The sequence below is a fragment of the Staurois parvus genome, unplaced genomic scaffold (genome assembly GCF_062004578.1).
Source record: "Staurois parvus isolate SC_StPar_1 unplaced genomic scaffold, SC_StPar_1.0 ptg000191l, whole genome shotgun sequence".
NCBI classification, from domain to species: Eukaryota; Metazoa; Chordata; class Amphibia; order Anura; family Ranidae; genus Staurois; species Staurois parvus.
In genome coordinates this window covers 6637132-6655604 of record NW_028317987.1, presented here as the reverse complement: position 1 = coordinate 6655604, position 18473 = coordinate 6637132, and the positions used below count along the sequence as shown (strand labels likewise).

The window sequence follows — 18473 nt, the reverse complement described above, 5'->3', positions numbered from 1 at the left end:
CAGGAGAGCGCCTACTCCCGTCTCGGATGCATCAACCTCAAGGACGAAGGGCAATCCAGGATTGGGATGAGACAGTATCGGAGCCGAAGCGAAGGCGGATTTCAGAGCCTCAAAAGCTACGATGGCCTCGGATGGCCACTCGTGAGGATTGCTGCCCTTCTTGGTTAGGTCTGAGAGAGGCTTTGCCAGCGTGGAGAAGTTCCTGATGAACTTCCGATAGTAGTTGGCAAAACCCAAAAAGCGCTGAATGGGCCGAAGACCATTGGGACGAGGCCACTGCAGAACTGCCGAAACCTTCTGAGGGTCCATGGAGAATCCCTCCGCAGAAATGATGTAGCCTAAAAAGGCAACTTGGGATCGATGGAATTCGCACTTCTCAAGTTTACAAAAAAGTTCGTTCTCACGTAATCGTTGCAGCACCTGCTTGACATCCTGGATATGGGACTCCATGGAGGCAGAGTAAACCAGGATGTCATCCAAGTAAACTACCACGCACTGCTGCAACAAGTCACGAAGGACATCATTTATGAATTCCTGAAAAACTGCGAGCGCGTTACACAACCCGAAGGGCATCACCAGGTATTCGTAGTGCCCGGTTCTGGTGTTAAACGCGGTCTTCCACTCATCCCCCTGTTTGATCCGTACGAGGTTGTACGCCGCCCTAAGGTCAAGTTTGGTAAAGACTGTTGCCCCCTTAAGGCGGTCGAACAACTCAGTAATCAAGGGAATCGGGAAGGCATTCTTAGTGGTGATTCGATTGAGACCCCTATAATCGATGCAAGGCCTCAATTCACCACCCTTCTTCTTTACAAAGAAAAAGCCCGCTCCTGCTGGGGAAGTAGACTTACGAATGTGCCCCCGGGAAAGCGCATCCGCAACGTACTCCTCCATGGCCTTATTCTCCGCAACCGAGAGAGGATACACCCTGCCACATGGAGGAGTGGCACCGGGTTGCAAGGATATGGCGCAGTCGTAAGGACGATGAGCAGGTAAGGCACCAGCGCGTACCTTATCAAACACGTCCTGGTACTCCCCATAATCAGTGGGCAACGCAGAGTCCGAGGAGGCACACAACACCTTAACCGGCCCACGGATGCACCCGGCCCCACACTGTGGAGACCACGAGAGAATCTCGGCAGTTCGCCAATTGAAGGTTGGATTGTGCATCAGGAGCCAGGGATACCCCAAAACCACCGAATAGTGCGGAGAAGAAATCACCTGGAAACAGGCCAACTCCCTGTGAACAGCCCCAATAGCTACTTCAACTGGCATAGTCTCGTGGGTAACCTGCGGTGGTTGCAGGGGCCTGCCATCTATCGCCTCGAGAACCAATGGGGTAACTCGAGCCTGCAGGGGAATGGAGTGCTGGGCAGCAAACGAGCTGTCCATAAACAACCCGCCGGCCCCAGAATCTACCAACGCCTGGGCCGTCACTGAGCCCTCCGCCCAAGAGAGGACAACGGTGATCAGTGGCTTATCTCTGCGGAACGCCGGGGACGAGGAGACTCCACCCAAGATCTGTCCCCGACAGGATCTCAGGTGCGAGCGTTTCCCGGACGGACCGGACAGGACTGCTGAAAGTGCCCACCAAGACCACAGTACAGGCAGCGACCCTCCCGACGCCGAGCGGCCCGCTCTCCCTCGGAAAGGCGAGCAAACCCCAGCTGCATGGGCTCACCACCAGACAATCTATCCCCAGGAGGCGTGGGAGGAGAGGGAGGAATGGGTGGGATAGAAAACGCAGGTGCCAGTCGATTGGAAGGCCTCCGCAGGCGTTCCTTGAGTGAAGGCCTCTCCCTGAGCCTGGTATCAATCAGGATCAGGAAGGAAATTAGTGCTTCCAGCTCCACAGGCAATTCCTTGGCTGAGATTTCGTCCTTCAATGCATCAGAAAGACCCTGAGAAAACGCAGCCACCAGAGCCTCATTGTTCCAACCCACCTCTGCTGCCAGGGTACGAAACTCTATGGCGTACTCGGCCACGGTCCGTGAACCCTGATGCATAGACATGAGCAGCTTGGCAGCCGAGGCGGAGCGAGCCGGTACATCGAATACCCTACGGAAGGCATCGACAAAACCGGAAAACTCGTGAATCACTGGGTCATTCCTCTCCCATAAGGGATTCGCCCAGGCCAAGGCCTTGTCTGAGAGTAGTGAGATGAGGAAACCCACCTTTGACCTCTCACTCGGAAAAGCGTAGGGGATTAATTCAAAGTAAATCCCCACCTGGTTAAGGAACCCACGACACTGACTCGGCTCACCCCCAAAGCGCTGTGGAAGAGGGGCTGAACCGGTCATACCTCTGGACACCGCGGGTGCCGCATCAGCCGCGGCGGTAGGCACAGCAAGCGGAACAGCAGCGGGAGCGACCACCGGAGTGACAACCGGCCTAATAACACCAGGAGTAAGGTGCGCGGTGCGTGCCAGCAGAGTTTGCACTGCCTGAGCGAACTGATCCAACAGGAGATCCTGTTGATCCAGTCTGGCGACCAACATTGGAAGTGAAGGCGTACCTGCACCGTCAGGATTCATGGCACTTGTGTAATGTCAGGGCAGGGCTGTGGAACGGACAGGTAGGCCTAGTGGCAGGGTAACGCACTGGCTGACGACAACCACCACCAACAGACTGAAGTCCCTCAGGGCGCGGAGTCTAAGTCCCAGGCTGCCCTTCACCAGGGCCCCTGATGGTGGGGATGGACTTGACGCAACCAGGGACCAGGTCGCGGCCCCCGAGACACCCCAGCTGCGGTAATGGCCGCCGCCAATGGCGTGTAGCTGGTGAGAATGACAATAGCATAGTCAGACAAGCCGGGTCAATAACAACGGGACAAAACGGTACAGAACAGTAGACAGAGAATCACAGGTCACGGGCCGGGTTCAGCAACGGAAGGTCAGATCAAAGGGAAACACAGAGAATGGTCTTAATCACAAGCCGAGTCAGAATACCAGAAGAGTCAGGAGCGTATACACAGAGCTGTAGCAAGACAAAGACACAAGACACAAGTGCAAAGAGCATGTGCAGATCCCAGGCTTATATGTACTCAGCCACACCCCTCTGGGGGATGGACCTCAGAGACCTGAAGGCATAAAAGATTCCCATCATGCTCAGCAGAAATCCAAGATGGATGCTAGCACATGGAGTAACATAACCTCTGGGAAAAGGTAGGACCTTGACCATCTGACCACAGCACTCTCTCCCAATCCTTCTCTGAATCATTTAGAAGTTCATTGGCAGACTTCAGACAGGCCTGTACAATGTCATGGTGTGCCAGATGCTGTGCTCTTCTCCCCCTGGCTCACCTTCCCCCCTCTCATCCGTGACAGCGCTTTGAAGCCGGGCCACCCAGGATGAGAGGTGTGACCTCCCTGTCAATCATCTTCCTCCCATCCAGAGTGGCCAGAGAGAGGTAGATGGTACCCTGCTGTGAAATTCGCACCTTTCCAGTCATCCGGCCAGAGAGGGGCGAATCTCCCCCAGGGAGGTTCTGGGCCACGGCAGTCAGCCTGACGTCGCACGGCCCCGGTGCGTGCGCCATGGGCACATGACTTTCTCGCCCCTGCACTCACTGAGAGACAAAGGCTGCGCTTTCAAGAGCGTGGCCCATGTCAAGGGGGTGTGCCTCATTGCCGGGAGATGAGGCACGCCACCCACAGTTGCCAGGACGACCAGAAGCATCCTACACCAGTCTTAAGAAGGCTGGCGCACGGCTCCCCAGTGCGTTCTGTCCGCTGCACAGCTGCTGGGAGGTCTACGCTGAGGCGAGACCCCCCGCAGCCACTGTGCAAAGACCCGAGTATGGGAGGATTATTACCCACTGACACTCTGCATTAGTAACAGGATTGGGAGGATTATTACCCGCTGAGACTCTGCATTAATACCAGGATTGGGAGGATTATTACCCGCTGACACTCTGCATTAATACCAGGATTGGGAGGATTATTACCCGCTGACACTCTGCATTAATAACAGGACTGGGAGGATTATTACCCGCTGACACTCTGCATTAATAACAGGATTGGGAGGATTATTACCCGCTGACACTCTGCATTAATACCAGGATTGGGAGGATTATTACCCGCTGACACTCTGCATTAATAACAGGACTGGGAGGATTATTACCCGCTGACACTCTGCATTAATAACAGGAGTGGGAGGATTATTACCCGCTGACACTCTGCATTAATAACAGGACTGGGAGGATTATTACCCGCTGACACTCTGCATTAATAACAGGACTGGGAGGATTATTACCCGCTGACACTCTGCATTAATAACAGGATTGGGAGGATTATTACCCGCTGACACTCTGCATTAGTAACAGGATTGGGAGGATTATTACCCGCTGACACTCTGCATTAGTAACAGGATTGGGAGGATTATTACCCACTGACACTCTGCATTAATAACAGGATTGAGAGGATTATTACCCGCTGACACTCTGCATTAATAACAGGATTGGGAGGATTATTACCCGCTGACACTCTGCATTAATAACAGGATTGGGAGGATTATTACCCGCTGACACTCTGCATTAATAACAGGATTGGGAGGATTATTACCCGCTGACACTCTGCATTAGTAACAGGATTGGGAGGATTATTACCCGCTGACACTCTGCATTAATACCAGGATTGGGAGGATTATTACCCGCTGACACTCTGCATTAGTAACAGGATTGGGAGGATTATTACCCGCTGACACTCTGCATTAATACCGGGAGTGGGAGGATTATTACCCGCTGACACTCTGCATTAATACCAGGATTGGGAGGATTATTACCCACTGACACTCTGCATTAATAACAGGATTGGGAGGATTATTACCCGCTGACACTCTGCATTAGTAACAGGATTGGGAGGATTATTACCCGCTGACACTCTGCATTAATACCGGGAGTGGGAGGATTATTACCCGCTGACACTCTGCATTAATAACAGGATTGGGAGGATTATTACCCGCTGACACTCTGCATTAGTAACAGGATTGGGAGGATTATTACCCGCTGACACTCTGCATTAATAACAGGAGTGGGAGGATTATTACCCGCTGACACTCTCCATTAATAACAGGATTGGGAGGATTATTACCCGCTGACACTCTGCATTAATACCAGGATTGAGAGGATTATTACCCGCTGACACTCTGCATTAATACCGGGAGTGGGAGGATTATTACCCGCTGACACTCTGCATTAATACCGGGAGTGGGAGGATTATTACCCGCTGACACTCTGCATTAATACCAGGATTGGGAGGATTATTACCCGCTGACACTCTGCATTAATAACAGGATTGGGAGGATTATTACCCGCTGACACTCTGCATTAATACCAGGATTGGGAGGATTATTACCCGCTGACACTCTGCATTAATACCAGGATTGGGAGGATTATTACCCGCTGACACTCTGCATTAATACCGGGAGTGGGAGGATTATTACCCGCTGACACTCTGCATTAATAACAGGATTGGGAGGATTATTACCCGCTGACACTCTGCATTAGTAACAGGATTGGGAGGATTATTACCCGCTGACACTCTGCATTAATACCGGGAGTGGGAGGATTATTACCCGCTGACACTCTGCATTAATAACAGGATTGGGAGGATTATTACCCGCTGACACTCTGCATTAATAACAGGATTGGGAGGATTATTACCCGCTGACACTCTGCATTAATAACAGGATTGGGAGGATTATTACCCGCTGACACTCTGCATTAATACCGGGAGTGGGAGGATTATTACCCGCTGACACTCTGCATTAATAACAGGATTGGGAGGATTATTACCCGCTGACACTCTGCATTAGTAACAGGATTGGGAGGATTATTACCCGCTGACACTCTGCATTAATACCAGGATTGAGAGGATTATTACCCGCTGACACTCTGCATTAATACCAGGATTGGGAGGATTATTACCCGCTGACACTCTGCATTAATACCAGGATTGGGAGGATTATTACCCGCTGACACTCTGCATTAATAACAGGACTGGGAGGATTATTACCCGCTGACACTCTGCATTAATAACAGGATTGGGAGGATTATTACCCGCTGACACTCTGCATTAGTAACAGGATTGGGAGGATTATTACCCGCTGACACTCTGCATTAGTAACAGGATTGGGAGGATTATTACCCGCTGACACTCTGCATTAATACCGGGAGTGGGAGGATTATTACCCGCTGACACTCTGCATTAGTAACAGGATTGGGAGGATTATTACCCGCTGACACTCTGCATTAATAACAGGATTGAGAGGATTATTACCCGCTGACACTCTGCATTAATAACATGATTGGGAGGATTATTACCCGCTGACACTCTGCATTAATAACAGGATTGGGAGGATTATTACCCGCTGACACTCTGCATTAATAACAGGATTGGGAGGATTATTACCCGCTGACACTCTGCATTAATAACAGGAGTGGGAGGATTATTACCCGCTGACACTCTGCATTAATAACAGGATTGGGAGGATTATTACCCGCTGACACTCTGCATTAATAACAGGATTGGGAGGATTATTACCCGCTGACACTCTGCATTAATACCGGGAGTGGGAGGATTATTACCCGCTGACACTCTGCATTAATAACAGGATTGGGAGGATTATTACCCGCTGACACTCTGCATTAGTAACAGGATTGGGAGGATTATTACCCGCTGACACTCTGCATTAATACCAGGATTGAGAGGATTATTACCCGCTGACACTCTGCATTAATACCGGGAGTGGGAGGATTATTACCCGCTGACACTCTGCATTAATACCAGGATTGGGAGGATTATTACCCGCTGACACTCTGCATTAATAACAGGATTGGGAGGATTATTACCCGCTGACACTCTGCATTAATACCGGGAGTGGGAGGATTATTACCCGCTGACACTCTGCATTAATAACAGGATTGGGAGGATTATTACCCGCTGACACTCTGCATTAGTAACAGGATTGGGAGGATTATTACCCGCTGACACTCTGCATTAATACCGGGAGTGGGAGGATTATTACCCGCTGACACTCTGCATTAATAACAGGATTGGGAGGATTATTACCCGCTGACACTCTGCATTAATAACAGGATTGGGAGGATTATTACCCGCTGACACTCTGCATTAATACCGGGAGTGGGAGGATTATTACCCGCTGACACTCTGCATTAGTAACAGGAGTGGGAGGATTATTACCCGCTGACACTCTGCATTAATACCAGGATTGAGAGGATTATTACCCGCTGACACTCTGCATTAATACCAGGATTGGGAGGATTATTACCCGCTGACACTCTGCATTAATACCAGGACTGGGAGGATTATTACCCGCTGACACTCTGCATTAATAACAGGATTGGGAGGATTATTACCCGCTGACACTCTGCATTAATACCGGGAGTGGGAGGATTATTACCCGCTGACACTCTGCATTAATAACAGGATGGGGAGGATTATTACCCGCTGACACTCTGCATTAATACCAGGATTGGGAGGATTATTACCCGCTGACACTCTGCATTAATAACAGGACTGGGAGGATTATTACCCGCTGACACTCTGCATTAATAACAGGATTGGGAGGATTATTACCCGCTGACACTCTGCATTAATAACAGGATTGGGAGGATTATTACCCGCTGACACTCTGCATTAATACCAGGATTGGGAGGATTATTACCCGCTGACACTCTGCATTAATAACAGGATTGGGAGGATTATTACCCGCTGACACTCTGCATTAATAACAGGATTGGGAGGATTATTACCCGCTGACACTCTGCATTAATAACAGGATTGGGAGGATTATTACCCGCTGACACTCTGCATTAATAACAGGATTGGGAGGATTATTACCCGCTGACACTCTGCATTAATACCAGGACTGGGAGGATCATTACCCGCTGACACTCTGCATTAATAACAGGATTGGGAGGATTATTACCCGCTGACACTCTGCATTAATACCGGGACTGGGAGAATTATTACCCGCTGACACTCTGCATTAATACCGGGAGTGGGAGGATTATTACCCGCTGACACTCTGCATTAATAACAGGATTGGGAGGATTATTACCCGCTGACACTCTGCATTAATAACAGGATTGGGAGGATTATTACCCGCTGACACTCTGCATTAATAACAGGATTGGGAGGATTATTACCCGCTGACACTCTGCATTAATACCAGGATTGGGAGGATTATTACCCGCTGACACTCTGCATTAATAACAGGATTGGGAGGATTATTACCCGCTGACACTCTGCATTAATAACAGGATTGGGAGGATTATTACCCGCTGACACTCTGCATTAATACCAGGACTGGGAGGATCATTACCCGCTGACACTCTGCATTAATAACAGGATTGGGAGGATTATTACCCGCTGACACTCTGCATTAATAACAGGATTGGGAGGATTATTACCCGCTGACACTCTGCATTAATACCGGGACTGGGAGAATTATTACCCGCTGACACTCTGCATTAATACCGGGAGTGGGAGGATTATTACCCGCTGACACTCTGCATTAATACCGGGAGTGGGAGGATTATTACCCGCTGACACTCTGCATTAATAACAGGATTGGGAGGATTATTACCCGCTGACACTCTGCATTAATAACAGGATTGGGAGGATTATTACCCGCTGACACTCTGCATTAATACCGGGAGTGGGAGGATTATTACCCGCTGACACTCTGCATTAATACCGGGAGTGGGAGGATTATTACCCGCTGACACTCTGCATTAATAACAGGAGTGGGAGGATTATTACCCGCTGACACTCTGCATTAATAACAGGATTGGGAGGATTATTACCCGCTGACACTCTGCATTAATAACAGGATTGGGAGGATTATTACCCGCTGACACTCTGCATTAATAACAGGATTGGGAGGATTATTACCCGCTGACACTCTGCATTAATAACAGGATTGGGAGGATTATTACCCGCTGACACTCTGCATTAATACTGGGAGTGGGAGGATTATTACCCGCTGACACTCTGCATTAATACCGGGAGTGGGAGGATTATTACCCGCTGACACTCTGCATTAATAACAGGATTGGGAGGATTATTACCCGCTGACACTCTGCATTAATACTGGGAGTGGGAGGATTATTACCCGCTGACACTCTGCATTAATAACAGGATTGGGAGGATTATTACCCGCTGACACTCTGCATTAATAACAGGATTGGGAGGATTATTACCCGCTGACACTCTGCATTAATAACAGGATTGGGAGGATTATTACCCGCTGACACTCTGCATTAATACCGGGAGTGGGAGGATTATTACCCGCTGACACTCTGCATTAATACCGGGAGTGGGAGGATTATTACCCGCTGACACTCTGCATTAATAACAGGAGTGGGAGGATTATTACCCGCTGACACTCTGCATTAATAACAGGATTGGGAGGATTATTACCCGCTGACACTCTGCATTAATAACAGGATTGGGAGGATTATTACCCGCTGACACTCTGCATTAATAACAGGATTGGGAGGATTATTACCCGCTGACACTCTGCATTAATACCAGGATTGGGAGGATTATTACCCGCTGACACTCTGCATTAATAACAGGATTGGGAGGATTATTACCCGCTGACACTCTGCATTAATAACAGGATTGGGAGGATTATTACCCGCTGACACTCTGCATTAATACCAGGATTGGGAGGATTATTACCCGCTGACACTCTGCATTAATAACAGGATTGGGAGGATTATTACCCGCTGACACTCTGCATTAATACTGGGAGTGGGAGGATTATTACCCGCTGACACTCTGCATTAATAACAGGATTGGGAGGATTATTACCCGCTGACACTCTGCATTAATAACAGGATTGGGAGGATTATTACCCGCTGACACTCTGCATTAATAACAGGATTGGGAGGATTATTACCCGCTGACACTCTGCATTAATACCAGGATTGGGAGGATTATTACCCGCTGACACTCTGCATTAATAACAGGATTGGGAGGATTATTACCCGCTGACACTCTGCATTAATACCAGGATTGAGAGGATTATTACCCGCTGACACTCTGCATTAATACTGGGAGTGGGAGGATTATTACCCGCTGACACTCTGCATTAATAACAGGATTGGGAGGATTATTACCCGCTGACACTCTGCATTAATAACAGGATTGGGAGGATTATTACCCGCTGACACTCTGCATTAATACTGGGAGTGGGAGGATTATTACCCGCTGAATACGCTGCCAATACTCGGGACTCATGGAAAGTACCTGCTGCTATACTGCCCATACTGCGGGCCCAGGAGTGCTTGTGTGCTGTGGCTGGAGAATCAGGACTGGTACCTGCTGTTAGGACCCTCTGCTGTGTGCTGAGGAGGGTCACCCCCCTGGCTCTCATCTGCTGTGAAGCCGGGCACCCCTGCCAGAGCTGTGGGTGTATGCACCCCTATTTTATTCCCCTGGACTGTTCCTGGACCCTCTTCCCCTTCCTCTTTCCTGCTTGGATTACAAACTGTTATAGAGACTCTACCTTTGCCCCCCTTGGGCTGGATTACAATTACTTTGGGCCCCCTCCCTGCTATTCCCCTACACTGGGTACTGCCACAATACCTGCAGACCCCAATTGAGTGACTGTCATCCTTTTAATAAAGCTTTGTGTGTTTATCATCTGCTCTGTGTTCTGTCCTGCCTACTCCCCATCACAGTTCTCATCCAAGATTTCACAATACGTGGCCCCGTCTATTGGCCCCTCAATGTGGCAACGTCAGCCTGAACCTTTAGCACAGAAACAGCCCCAAAGCATAATGTTTCCACCTCCGTGCTGGACTGTAGGGATGGTGTTCTTAGGGTCATAGTCAGCATTTTACTTCCTTCCAACATGGCGAGTCGAGTTAATGCAGAAGAGATCAATTCTGATCCCCTCTGACCACAGCAGCCTCTCCCAATCCTTCTCTGAATCATTTAGATGTTCATTGGCAGACTTCAGACAGGCCTGTACATGTACCTTCTTGAGGAGGAGGACCTTGCGGGCTCTGCAGGATTTCAGTCCAAGGCAGCGGATTGTATTACCAATGGTTTGGTGACTGTGGTCCCATCTGCCATGAGATCATTCACAAGCTCCTCCCGTGTAGTTCTGGGATGATCCCTCACTTTTCTCATGATCATCTTTACCCCATGAGGTGACATTCTGCATGGAGCTCCAGACCAAGGAGGGCGATTGGTGGTTACTTTGTATTTCTTCTATTTGTGAATAATCGCTCCAACAGTTGTCTCCTTCTCACCAAGCTTCTTGCTGATGGTCTTGTAGTCCATTCCAGCCTTGTGCAGGTCTACAATCTTGTCCCTGATATACTTTTTTTTAGTGCTATAACTTAAATAAAGGAATGCACTAAAACCACAAACTATTCCTAATTTAGTGTAGAAACATTGGTGCAAAAGATATATCTATTCTCAATTAATATCAAAAAATATAAAAATTATGTGCAAAACTTTTAGTGCATAAGTAATTTAAAAAATTAAATTTGTGAATATATATAAAAAAATATAAATGATAAAAATGTCCAATTCTGAATTTCTTCAAATGTCCAAAAAAATCCTTTTCAAATTCAGGTGCTCTCCAAGAAATTGTGCCAAAATCCACCACCAAAGTAAAGTTGGGTAACTCACCAGAGCTCCATGCTGATCAATCTCTAGATCAGCAAAAAACGCTTTTTGCTCTGGGAGCCGATGCAATGAATCAACTTCTCAGGTGTGATGATCAATAACTACACAATCATCCATAAGGTAGGTATCCACCACTCAATATAATGGTTCCAGGAGCATTATATCACTCTCTCTTTTTATATCTCTCCACCGACGTCATGTTTGGGAATGAAAGAGAAAATCATGGTGCAGCCAGTTTTCTTATAAAAGTATCCAACAATTTAATAAAGATTTACACTCACAAAAAGGGTGTCTTCACCGACACCAGTATAACAGCATAAAACAGCAAATGGTATGACAGTCTCCTGTTCCCCGCACACTCACTACAGCGCAGCGTACAGTGTGCGGGGAACAGGAGACTGTTATACCATTTGCTGTTTTATGCTGTTATACTGGTGTCGGTGAAGACACCCTTTTTGTGAGTGTAAATCTTTATTAAATTGTTGGATACTTTTATAAGAAAACTGGCTGCACCATGATTTTCTCTTTCATTCCCAAACATGACGTCGGTGGAGAGATATAAAAAGAGAGAGTGATATAATGCTCCTGGAACCATTATATTGAGTGGTGGATACCTACCTTATGGATGATTGTGTAGCTATTGATCATCACACCTGAGAAGTTGATTCATTGCATCGGCTCCCAGAGCAAAAAGCGTTTTTTGCTGATCTAGAGATTGATCAGCATGGAGCTCTGGTGAGTTACCCAACTTTACTTTGGTGGTGGATTTTGGCACAATTTCTTGGAGAGCACCTGAATTTGAAAAGGATTTGTTTGGACATTTGAAGAAATTCAGAATTGGACATTTTTATCATTTTATATTTTTTTATATATATTCACAAATTTAATTATTTAAATTACTTATGCACTAAAAGTTTTGCACATAATTTTTATATTTTTTGATATTAATTGAGAATAGATATATCTTTTGCACCAATGTTTCTACACTAAATTAGGAATAGTTTGTGGTTTTAGCGCATTCCTTTATTTAAGTTATAGCACTAAGAAATGTATTTGGTTTCTTTGAGGTGGAACTGCTGCTTGTATTAAGGGTGTGGCGCTTTTATTACACTTGTGACCTTGACATCCTTTGACAGCTCTTTGGTCTTGCTCATGATGGTGCCCAAGAAAGAGATTCTGTGGACAGGTGTCTTTTATACACATAATGAGTTGTCGTTAGCAGCACCTTGTTATATGGACAGGACTGATCTGTGACCACATGAGCATCTAGCCAGTCTGGGGGAGCCAGAATCATTGTTGGTTGGTGGGGGATCAAATACTTATTTTATTCACTGAAATGCAACTCCATTTATAACATTTGGATTGTGTTTTTTCTGGATTTTTCTGTCTCTATCATTTAAAATGCACCTATGATAAAAATGATAGACCCTTCATTTCTCTGTAAGTGAGCAAACCTACAAAATCTGCAGGGAGTCAAATCATTCTTGTCTTCACTGTATACTCTGTGTTGTACATTACATACTCCTGACCCCTGCACTATATACTCTATGTTGTACATTACATACTCCTGACCCCTGCACTATATACTCTATGTTGTACATTACATACTCCTGACCCCTGCACTATATACTCTATGTTGTACATTACATACTCCTGACTCTATGTTGTACATTACATACTCCTGACCCCTGCACTATGTACTCTATGTTGTACATTACATACTCCTGACCCCTGCACTATATACTCTATGTTGTACATTACATACTCCTGACCCCTGCACTATATACTCTGTGTTGTACATTATATACTCCTGACCCCTGCACTATATACTCTGTGTTGTACATTACATACTCCTGACCCCTGCACTATATACTCTGTGTTGTACATTATATACTCCTGACCCCTGCACTATATACTCTATGTTGTACATTACATACTCCTGACCCCTGCACTATAGACTCTGTTGTACATTACATACTCCTGACCCCTGCACTATATACTCCATGTTGTACATTATATACTCCTGACCCCTGCACTATATACTCTATGTTGTACATTACATACTCCTGACCCCTGCACTATATACTCTATGTTGTACATTACATACTCCTGACCCCTGCACTATATACTCCATGTTGTACATTACATCCTCCTGACCCCTGCACTATATACTCTATGTTGTACATTACATACTCCTGACCCCTGCACTATATACTCTATGTTGTACATTACATACTCCTGACCCCTGCACTATATACTCCATGTTGTACATTACATACTCCTGACCCCTGCACTATATACTCCATGTTGTACATTATATACTCCTGACCCCTGCACTATATACTCTATGTTGTACATTACATACTCCTGACCCCTGCACTATATACTCTATGTTGTACATTACATACTCCTGACCCCTGCACTATATACTCCATGTTGTACATTACATCCTCCTGACCCCTGCACTATATACTCTGTTGTACATTACATTATCTGACTGTATAGTCCTAACTTTTGTTTCCGATATAATAAGTTGCACATTACATAGTCCTTACTTCTTTTGCTCCCATTTCCTCCCAGCTGGACATTTTATATCAGATGATGTGATTGGAGCACAGACTTTTACATGGTGATAATAATGTGATAACATCCTCCAACTTTGGACCCTTAAACAGAAAGTGATAATGAGGGAGGAGTCAATACCCCAATGATGGTGGTCTTCAGGATCAGTCCAGTCTTCATCTTGGTTGTTCTCCCCCCATCCTCACTCTCTGACCTCTGGTGGGGCTCAGCCCCGCTGTTCTTCATGACTAAATCATGGAGTAAATAAGGAAGTGCAGTACTTCTTGTGTTGGGAAGATGGCGATGAGTGATAGAGGGGGTGGGGACCCTCGTCCTATAATCCCCTCATCACTGTCCCTCCTATAAAAGACAGTTCTGGTTGTTTCCTCACTCTCTGACTAAGGTCCATGAATAAAGAAATGACCTGGTAGGAGATCAGAGGAGCCATTTCCTAGTTCCCTTGAGGGTGGAATTGTAAGCTCCTCAGAGACCAAGCTGCCTGATGTGGGCGGAGTCCTGGTTTGGGGAAACCAATCAGCTCCTGTCTAGTAATCCTCTTTGTCTTTGTATTTTAGTCCATGGCCGGGAGATGAGGAAAACCTCCGAGGATTGTCTCACTTTGTCTCCAGACTGGAAAGTAGAAGATGAGGACATCACACAGTATAGTCCAGGAGAAAACCCGGCTCCCTCCAATGTCCATCCGGCACCACCCAGTGTAGATGGACCATCGGATTCCTCGTATCCTGAGGAACCTCAGACTGTGCGGGACTGGGCCGGCCTTCCAACAGGGAAGAGCTTCTCCTGTACTGAGTGCAGGAAATTTTTCCCTTCTAAATTCCATCTTAATGAGCATAAAAGATCTCACACAGGTGAAAAACCATATTTCTGTCATGTGTGCAGGAAATGTTTTTCACAAAAGTCTAATCTTAAAACACACCAAAGGCTTCACACAGCTGAGAAGCCATATTCCTGTCCTGAGTGCGGGAAGTGTTTCCATTATAAATCCAAACTTGATGATCATAAAAGATCTCACACAGGAGAGAAGCCACATTCTTGCCCTGAGTGCGGGAAATGTTTTTCAGCTAACTCCAATCTTTACACACATCAGAGATCTCACACAGGAGAGAAGCCGTATTCATGTCCTGAGTGCAGGAGATGTTTTTCAGAGAAGTCCAATCTTCACAAACATCTGAGATCTCACACAAGGGAAAAGCCATTTTCCTGTTTTGAGTGTGGGAAATGTTTTTCAGTGAAGTCCAGTCTTCACAACCATGGGAGAATGCACACTGGGGAGACGCCGTTTTCCTGTTCTGAGTGTGGGAAATGTTTTTCACTAAAGTCCAGTCTTCACAAACATCTAAGAATGCACACAGGGGAGAATCCGTTTTCTTGTCTTGAGTGCGGGAAATGTTTTTCACAGCAGTCCAGTCTTTGCAGACATCAGAGATCTCACACGGGGAAGATGCCTTTTTCCTGTTCTGAGTGTGGGAAATGTTTTGTACAAAAATCAGATCTTGTCAAACATCACAGGTCTCACACGGGTGAAAAACCATACTCATGTCCTGAGTGCGGGAAATGTTTTTCAGCTAAGTCTAGTATTTATAATCATCAGAGACTGCACAAGGGAATGAAGCCATATTCCTGTTCTGAGTGTGGGAAATGTTTTGTACAAAAATCAAAACTTGTTGTACATCAAAGAGGTCACACAGGGGAAAAGCCGTATTCCTGTCCTGAGTGCGGGAAATGTTTTTCAGACAAGTCTATTCTTTACAGACATCAGAGATCTCACGCTGGGGAGAAGCCACTTTCCTGTCCTGAGTGCGGAAAATGTTTTGTATACAAATCAGGACTTGTTATACATCAGAGATGTCACACAGGGGAAAAGCCGTATTCCTGTCCTGAGTGCGGGAAATGTTTTTCAGACAAGTCCAGTTTTTACAGACATCAGAGATCTCACACGGGGAAGAAGCCACTTTCCTGTCCTGAGTGAGGGAAATGTTCCTCACTGATGTCCTGTCTTCCTGTACATCAGGGGTCCCACACAACCCTCGAGGTGTATTAGTGCCTTGAGTGCGGGAAATGTCTTCTAGATGAATGTTGCTGGACATCCCAGCTCTCATGTGGGGAAGAAGCACACCCTGATATACACCTCAGATATACTCCATGGCTGATCTTCATCATGGAAGAAACAGTTGATAAGGAGATCAGAGGCCCCCAAAGACATGGATGAAGTGTGGTACTGGGTCGGCCATTGATAAGAGAAGAATAAAAATGGAGTCAATATTCTAGCAGAAGCTCTCACAAACACTTGGAGGTCTGATGGAGGTGTGGAAGTGTGAGGTCCTGCCACTGTGACAATGACACAGGGTCCTCCTGGCTGCTGTTTGAGAAGCTCCAACATGTATTTTGTGAGCAGAGAAAACTGTGTTCTAGGTTGTCAATGGATTTGGTAGTTCCGGGTCGGGACCTGGAGCTTGAAGGTTCCAGAGATTCTTGGTTGGGACAAGTCCTTCAGTCCCATATCCAGGCTTTGCTAGATGCCTGCAGCCTGTGTGAGTACATAGGTGGGAAGGATCGTTATAGGCCAGGTCTTCTGCCATTTGGAGACAGGACCCTGTCAGGAGAGCTGGGGGTTCCTGCTGGAGATTGCATCCCTTGTGAGGTGGGATTCCTTGCCCAAGGACTGGGAAAGTCAGGACAGCTCCAAGAATCTGGGGGACCTGAAGTGGCTTGTGAGTCCAGGGGGGTGGAGGGAGTCCATGAGGGTGGAGGGAGTCCAGAAGTCAATGGAGGAATGATCAAGCTTGAGGGGGGTGGGGAACCCTATGTAGAGGCCAGGAGTGGACCTGTGTAGTGAGGTGTTGTAACTAAGGCTGAGTAATCCTGAAGAAGTCCTAGTCTGGGGGACCAGTGTACAGATCAGTGGTGCTGCTGAAGTGTAGCCAGGTGAGCTAGCATTTTCAGTTATCTGATGTGTTGACAAAGCTGGACAATCCCCTGCGTGGGAAACCTTATGGTGTAAAGACTTTCATTTTCCTTCTTAATAAAAGTGGGCTGCTGTGCCGATAAACCGCAAGTCTTGACTGACGTGGACTCCTTACAAACATCTACCACAGGAGCTAACAAACCCCCATATCACAGAGGGATTTCAGGAAAATACTGCATTGAGGCCACTAGATGGAGCTGACCATCATAGGAAATCATAGTGTAAAATAAATGATGGCCACAATGTATCTCGGCGGGGCAAATGCTCCTCACATTTGTCCAACTAACTTTCACTTGCAGTAAGTTTTTATTATTTAAAGTTTTGTAGGATACATTGTGCAACTCGTACAAATGTTCAGAAGTAACCAACCCATGAAAACAATTCCAGCGTGCATCCGTAAATCATACAAGAGAATACAAGTGATGGATATAAAGATCAATGAGCGCGGCGTGTTACAAGATCGGGTTTACAGTAACCATACACATTGTAAGAATGGCAACAAGAGGATAATTAGGGAAGGAGAAGAGAATAAAAGGAGGGGGAGGGGAAATCTTGAGTTAGCCATAATTTGGGAGACTCTCTTGGATTGGGTGTGAGAGTCGGGTCCTGCACAGAGGAGAGGCAAGATACCCAGTAACCAAGGCCTCCCAGGTCAGGGGGCCGAGAGAAAAGGAAGAGGGAAGGAAATAGAACAAGGTGGTAAGATGAAGAACAGATGGAGGACATCGGGGACCCCCTTACCAGAAACCTGGGGCCTCAATGCCTATAGCAGTGTGTAGGTGTCAGGGGACATGGGGGGGTGAGTGTAATGTATACACGGGGCCCAGGTTTCTAAGAATTTCTTAGACGACATCTTTCTTAGACGACATCTTTGCTAAGATGGACTTCCACGAGGGGGCCAAGCTCTTGTTTCCAAGTCTTTGTTTTGCCACTAGTAGAACATTTATAGCCAATTTAAATTGTGAACTTGTGAGGTCTGGGGGGCTTCAAATGCCATAAGATGTACCAAGGGCTCCTGGGAAGGTGGCAGATTAGTAACGTTTGTAACCATTTTAGGATGGCCCAAAAGAGGACAGAGAGGCAAGTGAGGGGATATGAAGTTGCTGGAATATTTATCAGAGTTCCAGGTGCAGAGTGTGTGACCCATCAAGAGGCTGATAGACGTAGGTCTGGATTTAGGAGGACGCCATGGGAGTGAATGGTGAGAAGTTTGAGAACAGAGCAATGCTTCTAAGTCAGCCCATAAGGAGCCATGT

General features: G+C 46.7%; 1 protein-coding gene across 1 annotated transcript in view; it reads left to right on the top strand.

The window, feature by feature from the left end:
* Positions 1-17307, top strand: part of LOC149461934 (uncharacterized) — a 54508-nt gene extending 37201 nt beyond the window's left edge. The window contains 2 exon segments of the mRNA XM_089677758.1: positions 15335-16191; positions 16193-17307. Of these exon segments, the coding sequence (XP_089533884.1) occupies positions 15335-16191; positions 16193-16240 (905 nt within the window). The 3' untranslated portion in view covers positions 16241-17307.
* Positions 17308-18473: the final 1166 nt, after the last annotated feature.